The 7,500-nt window shown below is 40.7% G+C and overlaps 1 protein-coding gene across 2 annotated transcripts in view; it reads left to right on the forward strand.

Moving 5' to 3' along the window:
* The window catches only part of LOC138945800 (uncharacterized), a 52,798-nt gene that overhangs the window by 34,079 nt on the left and 11,219 nt on the right, over window positions 1-7,500 (forward strand). Inside the window, exons 1-2 of one of the 2 annotated variants that reach the window (XM_070317309.1) lie at window positions 666-686; window positions 2,292-2,457. In XM_070317309.1, the coding sequence (XP_070173410.1) occupies window positions 2,409-2,457 (49 nt within the window). In that variant the 5' untranslated portion in view covers window positions 666-686; window positions 2,292-2,408. Of the gene's footprint in view, window positions 1-665; window positions 687-2,291; window positions 2,458-7,500 lie in introns of those variants that run through there. The other variant, XM_070317308.1, reaches the window with a different exon arrangement.

The following is a 7,500-nucleotide window of genomic DNA, read 5'->3' on the forward strand; positions in this document are numbered from 1 at the left end:
TGTTATTGCCAATATGCTTTTCGATATTGGCAAAAATGGCCGACTTCCGTAGCATTATGCTTTGATGATCGGAAGAGACCATCCAATCACAGCCCCCGAATTCCCCCACGTGTCCATCAGAATAGCTATATCATACAATACCAAGATCAACTTATTGTAAAAGCCTGTGTAGATCTAAAGGGTATACCACGGGAAGCACATTGCCTTTAATGTGTGCGCAAAATATAATTGATGCAGAACAGAGGAGCTGTCGAGATGTAAAAGGCAGCAGTGTATGAATGAACTGGTGACGGCAGCCCGGTCTCGGCGGGGGACGACAATTTGCATGGACCAGAAACGATCCTCAGATTATCTCAGCATCCGTTCTGGTGAACAGAGCAATTACTTTTCGTACGATCCCTCGGGAAATGAAAGGATGCAGGGGCTTGAAATAGCGCCGCCTTTGTCATTGTGTGTGAGGAAACGCGTCAACGCTAGAGCGCACACACACACACACAAAGAAAGCAGACCGCATTAGGGCATGAGAGACTGTAAATAGATTTCGTTTGTTTGCCACCGTAAGTGGCTCAGTGCTTATTCACAAATTAACACCTGAACAGCTGACGATTTAATAACAAGGCCAACACAAGCTTTGCCGTTGTAGGTTGTAAGTAATAGACTTGCGATTCAACTAACCAAACTGTGAGGTTTGTTTTCATGCTATTCTACAGTCTGTGTACTTTCCTGTGAAATCTATACTGCGTTTCTTGCTTATTCTGTCTCGTTATGTCATTTACTGTTCGTTTTCAATGTAGGCTTAATAGTACACATTTGTAGCTCCTTGTACTGTGTTATTATACCGAACTGAAAAATATGATCCAACAGCTTGAGCTCGGGAAAGGCGTGTTAAAGCTGTTCAGTATCGGACAAATATATTAAACATGTCAGAAAATCATCTTGTTCAGGTTGATTGTTCGGTTGGCTGGTTTGACAGCTGGTTGATGGTTGATTGATCGGTTGGCTGGTTTGACAGCTGGTTGATTGATCGGTTGGCTGGTTTGACAGCTGGTTGATTGATCGGTTGGCTGGTTGGACAGCTGGTTGATGGTTGATTGATCGGTTGGCTGGTTTGACAGCTGGTAGATTGAACGGTTGGCTGGTTGGACAGCTGGTTGATAGTAGATTAATCGGTTGGCTGGTTGGACAGCTGGTTGATTGATCGGTTGGCTGGTTTGACAGCTGGTTGATTGATCGGTTGGCTGGTTTGACAGCTGGTTGATAGTTGATTGATCGGTTGGCTGGTTTGACAGCTGGTTGATAGTTGATTGATCGGTTGGCTGGTTGGACAGCTGGTTGATAGTTGATTGATCGGTTGGCTGGTTTGACAGCTGGTTGATAGTTGATTGATCGGTTGGCTGGTTGGACAGCTGGTTGATAGTTGATTGATCGGTTGGCTGGTTGGACAGCTGGTTGATAGTTGATTGATCGGTTGGCTGGTTGGACAGATGGTTGATTGATCGGTTGGCTGGTTGGACAGCTGGTTGATTGATCGGTTGGCTGGTTGGACAGCTGGTAGATTGATCGGTTGGCTGGTTGGACAGCTGGTTGATAGTTGATTGATCGGTTGGCTGGTTGGACAGCTGGTTGATAGTTGGTTTGTCGGGAGGTTGGTTTGGCTTGGTCCCGGTATGAAAGGATGAAGTGTCCGTCTGTTTGAAAGTCCGGCGGATTTTTATTCCTAGGAAAATGTGTCCTGGACTTTGTGTAAAAGAAAAAGATGGCCCCCAGGACTCGGAGCCCGACCCCTAAATATAGGCTGGGACTTTCTGTCCTGGGAACATGTGTCCGCTCAAAGTCTAGGAACATGTGTCCGCTCAAAGTCTAGGGAAATGTGTCCGGCTGCGGACTATCGTTCCTAGGAACAAAAGTCCGTAGGACTCTTTTTCCCAGCGGACAACTTTTCCTTTTACACCGGGTTTGTTTGTGTGTTGATATGACTGCTTCCCTAATTTCTTTGCAGCGGCTTGGCAAGTTCAGATTGCGGGTTTGTTGACTAATTGAATGATTAATAGATTGATTGATTGATTGAATGGTTGGTTGATTGATTGATTGATCAATTGATCGATTGATTGATTGATTAGTGATTGATTTATTGGTTGGTCGGTTGGTTGAGTTCCTGGTTGATTTATTGATTGATTTGTTGATTTATTGATTAGTTTTTAAATATTTTTATTAATTGGTTCGTTAATTGATTGATTGACGGATGCATTGATTGGTTTATCGATTGATTTATTGGTTTGATTTGTTACCAGACGAATCGTGCCCGGTGACAGTGACAAGAACCTGTGACGTCAGAAGTTACGTCATCTTTACTCTTTCTGACGTCAATCAATCTTTCTCCTCTTTCCGTGTGCGGCCATTCTGACGTCATGATGTCAACAACAGCATACTGTGTACTCATCCTGGCATGCTTCGCAGGTAACATCTGCACGTGTTAATACTGGTGACAGGACAAAAGCTCACAAGACAAAAGCTCACAAGACAAAAGCTCACAAGACAAAAGCTCACACCATTTGTAATAAAAAAAGACAAAAGATTCAGTTTTTATAGAACACAAATCTACACGTATCACATTTTAATTAACAGATTCACTCCAGTCGGATGCAGTGCCCCACTGCACTGAGAAGTCCTCCAAAGACCTACGCTCGGCTAATAAGTTCTGTTGTCAAACGACCTAGGGTTCTCGTATGTGTCATCTGTTGTGAGTGCACCCTTACACCCAGCTGTTCCCTGCTGATTGCACTGCCACCGGATCCAGTTGTTGTAGCTCCTTTTCTTCACATACAGGTAGCCATCCAGACAAAGCTCGGCACCTCCCTTGTTCGTTTTAATGATCTCCATGGTGAATGATTTATGAGTGATTATCAGATTAACATTCTTATATACTAACAGAATTGTAGCCCATCACTGGTGAGAACTTCTCAAACCAGTAACTTAGGAACTGCTCAAATGACTAACTGAGGTGAGAAGGTGAGAAGTTAGGAACTGCTCAAATGACTAACTGAGGTGTGGAAGGTGAGAAGTTAGGAACTGCTCAAATGACTAACTGAGGTGTGGAAGGTGAGAAGTTAGGAACTGCTCAAATGACTAACTGAGGTGTGAAAGGTGAGAAGTTAGGAACTGCTCAAATGACTAACTGAGGTGTGGAAGGTGAGAAGTTAGGAACTGCTCAAATGACTAACTGAGGTGTGGAAGGTGAGAAGTTAGGAACCGCTCAAATGACTAACTGAGGTGTGGAAGGTGAGAAGTTAGGAACTGCTCAAATGACTAACTGAGGTGTGAAAGGTGAGAAGTTAGGAACTGCTCAAATGACTAACTGAGGTGTGGAAGGTGAGAAGGTGACAACAACTCTACAAGATTAAGATGTGAAAAATGTGAGCTTGTGTCAAATTTTAGCAAACGAAAAATGTGAGCTTGTCTTTTTTTTCATAAATGGTGTGAGCTTTTGTCTTGTGAGGTTTTGTCTTGTGAGCTTATGTTTTTTGAGCTTTTGTCTTGTGAGCTTATGTCAGGTAACCGTTAATACTTTACCGGCTATCAGTCACATGTTGATACTTTCCCTGCTATCAGTCACGTGTTGGATTTTAGAATCGCGGAGGTACATAATAACACTATTGACACAAACCGAGTGGCGGTTGATTTCAAAGAAACTGTAGCGATTTGCAGAAACATGGTCTAATTGAGTAATGAACAGATTCAGCTCATGTGAAGTGATAGTAGCCCTGTCGCGGTGTGGTCTGGGTGGCCGAGTGGTAACGCACTTGCGCTCGGAATCGAGAGGTTGCGTGTTCGACCCTGGGTCGGGCCGCTATTTTCTCCCCCCTTTCCTAACCTAGATGGTGGGTTCAAGTGCTAGTCTTTCGGATGAGACGAAAAACCGAGGTCCCTTCGTGTACACTATATTGGGGTGTGCACGTTAAAGATCCCACGATTGACAAAAGGGTCTTTCCTGGCAAAATTGTAAATTGTATAGGCATAGATAAAAATGTCCATCAAATACCCGTGTGACTTGGAATAAAGGCCGCGAAAGGTGAACATTCGCCTAACAGGCTTGAGGTTTGCTGGTCGATGTGAATGCGTGATAATGTGTAAAAAATTCCATCTCACATGGCATAAAGCGCTTTGAACTTCGGATAAGGCGCTATATAAATAAAGAGAATAATATAATAATAATACGGTTTTTTATGCGCGCAATAATTTAAAAACAAATTGACTGCTAACGTTCCAAATTTAGAATAAACAAGTCGCGTAAGGCGAAATTACTACATTTAGTCAAGCTGTGGAACTCACAGAATGAAACTGAACGTAGTCCGCCGCTAGTGCAAAAGGCAGTGAAAGTGACGAGCCTGTTTGGCGCTGTAGCGGTTGCGCTGTGCTTCATAGCACGCTTTACTGTACCTCTCTTCGTTTTAACTTTCTGAGCGTGTTTTTAATCCAAACATATCATATCTATTATGTTTTTGGAATCAGGAACCGACAAGGAATAAAATGAAATAGTTTTTAAAACGATTTCGGAAATTTAATTTTAATCATAATTTTTATATTTTATTTTCAGAGCTTGTTTTTAATCCAAATATAACATATTTATATGTTTTGGGAATCAGAAAATGATGAAGAATAAGATGAACGTAAATTTGGATCGTTTTATAAGAAAAAATCTTTTTTTACAATTTTCAGATTTTTAATGACCAAAGTCATTAATTAATTTTTAAGCCACCATGCTGAAGTCCGGCCTTCGTCGAAGATTGCTTGGCCAAAATTTTAATCAATTTGATTGAAAAATGAGGGTGTGACAGTGCCGCCTCAACTTTTACAAAAAGCCGGATATGACGTCATCAAAGATATTTATCGAAAAAAAGAAAAAAATGTCCGGGGATATCATTCCCAGGAACTCTCATGTCAAATTTAATAAAGATCGGTCCAGTAGTTTAGTCTGAATCGCTCTACACACACACACAGACAGACAGACAGACACACACACACACACACATACATACACCACGACCCTCGTCTCGATTCCCCCCTCTATGTTAAAACTTGACTAAATGTAAAAACCAAGTATGGTACGTAAGTTATTAGAACGTTTACTTTATGACAACATAAAACGTTACAATTTCATTGTAAATGTAACTCTTTTTTTTTCGTGAATTAAACGTTCTAAAAACTTACCATACTTTTTTTTAAAATTCGTAGTTATGTAAATGTAACGTTTTGTTTTGTCATAAATTAAACGTTCCAATGACCTACCATACTACTTACCGCAACAAGGTTGGCCTAGTGGTAAGGTTGGCCTAGTGGTAAGGTTGGCCTAGTGGTAAGGTTGGCCTAGTGGTAAGGTTGGCCTAGTGGTAAGGTTGGCCTAGTGGTAAGGTTGGCCTAGTGGTAAGGTTGGCCTAGTGGTAATGTTGGCCTAGTGGTAAGGTTGGCCTAGTGGTAAGGCGTCTGCCCAGTGAGCGGGAGGTCGTGGGTTCGAACCCCGGCCGGGTCATACCTAAGACTTTAAAATTGGCATTCTAGTGGCTGCTCCGCCTGGCGTCTGGCATTATGGGGTTAGTGCTATAGGACTGGTTGGTCCGGTGTCAGAATAATGTGACTGGGTGAGACATGAAGCCCGTGCTGCGACTTCTGTCTTGTGTGTGGCGCACGTTGGTTTAAACAAAATTTTATTCAATTTTAATCATGACAAGAACAATGCATGGATGATTACATACTCAAGCATATAATGCTTATTTTAAGCAATCATAGTAATTACAAAACAAAGGTTAGCATGATGGCGGAATAAGTACATTAGCTCATTTCAGGAAACGAAAAACAAAACAAAAGACAAAACAGATACACAAACAAGCATAAAATGGGAAGGGGTTGGTGATACAGGAGGTGGGGAAAGGGCAGCTAGCTAGTAGCTAGCTTAAGGGAAAAAGAAGAAGAAGAAGACTTGGAGCGCCAATATTTGAGGGGATTTTTTCAATTGTAATAAGTGCACATAAGACACTCGCACAAAGTTAATGCATATTGTGATCAGAGGAAAAGTCACTACATTGCGCATAAATCGAGACATAATTGATAAGTCGGAGAACAACAAAAGAACATGAGAGAGGTTATGGGGAAAAATTTGTCAGGCAGCATGTCGCATGACAGTGTCTAATAAATGTAATGAGTGAAGTATAGAGGCTCATTTACGGAACCTGCCCGTCTGTCTAATATAGTCCTGTACAGTTATGAATATGGTCTGGTTGACATTTCGTGAATATTGCGGGATGCCTTTCAATAATATTTCGATATACTTATAATCATTTGTCAAATTATCAATGGACAATAATCTTATATCTCTATACAAGGGACAATGCAATAAGTAATGTTCAGCAGTCTCGCTGGGATAACCACACTCGCATTGAGAGCAATCCTTTAGGTGCCGCTTACATAAATCAAAATTCAAATCACTCATACCAATACGCAATCTGCAATGATGTACTTGTTCAAATCTTTCTCCAAAATAATAATGGCATGGTACTTTAAAATCAGCATTTAACAAATAATTTTTGAACTCGCTCAAGGAGGTCGTCATTTTAACGTTATCTGGTAAGGTGTTCCATAGTACAGTCGTTTTGGGGATAAAAGAGTTGCGAAATAATTCGGTTCTATGAGGAGGCACATATCTTTCTAATGGTCTTCGTCTATGATACGGATTAATGTCAACTACAAGAGGGGGCAATACATTTACTAAGTACTGGGGGCATTTGTTATGTATCATCTTATGAAAAACAATTAATTTATGTCTTTTCCTTCGTTCTTCAAGGCTACATAGCCCACTTTCCTCATACAGCTTTGCATGGCTAGTGCCCTTAACTCCACCTATTATAATTCGTAGGGCTTCTAAGTGTAATTTTTCTAATGCATCTGCCATTATCTTAGTGCAATTATCCCAAACAACATCTGCATAGTCGAAATGGGGTAGAATAAAAGACTTGTACATTATTTCCAAACTTTTTCGACTTAATCTATATTTATAAAATCGTAAACAATTAATCAGTAAATTCGCTTTTTTAACTATACTTTGGATGTGGGCATCCCACTTGCAGGTGCTCTGTAAAATCACTCCAAGGTGTTTGTGTTGATCTACTTTTTCTAAAAAGACATTGTTGAAAAACAAGGGTTGAGGGGGGATTAAATCACGTTGAATATTTAACAATTCAGTTTTAGTCTCGTTAAATTTAACTTTCCATTTATTGGCCCATACACTAATTCTATCAAGATCTTGATTTAATATATTGGTTCGTCTGTCTACATCTTCTAATGCAAGATACATGCTTGTGTCGTCAGCAAACAACTTAATTCCGGATTCAATATTCTTTACAATATCATTAATATAAACCAGAAATAAGAGCGGGCCTAGCACGGATCCTTGTGGAACACCGGCAGGAATCTTTTTAACATTAGACTGTGTTCCCTTAATTACAACAA

This window comes from Littorina saxatilis, linkage group LG13 (genome assembly GCF_037325665.1).
Source record: "Littorina saxatilis isolate snail1 linkage group LG13, US_GU_Lsax_2.0, whole genome shotgun sequence".
Taxonomy (NCBI): domain Eukaryota; kingdom Metazoa; phylum Mollusca; class Gastropoda; order Littorinimorpha; family Littorinidae; genus Littorina; species Littorina saxatilis.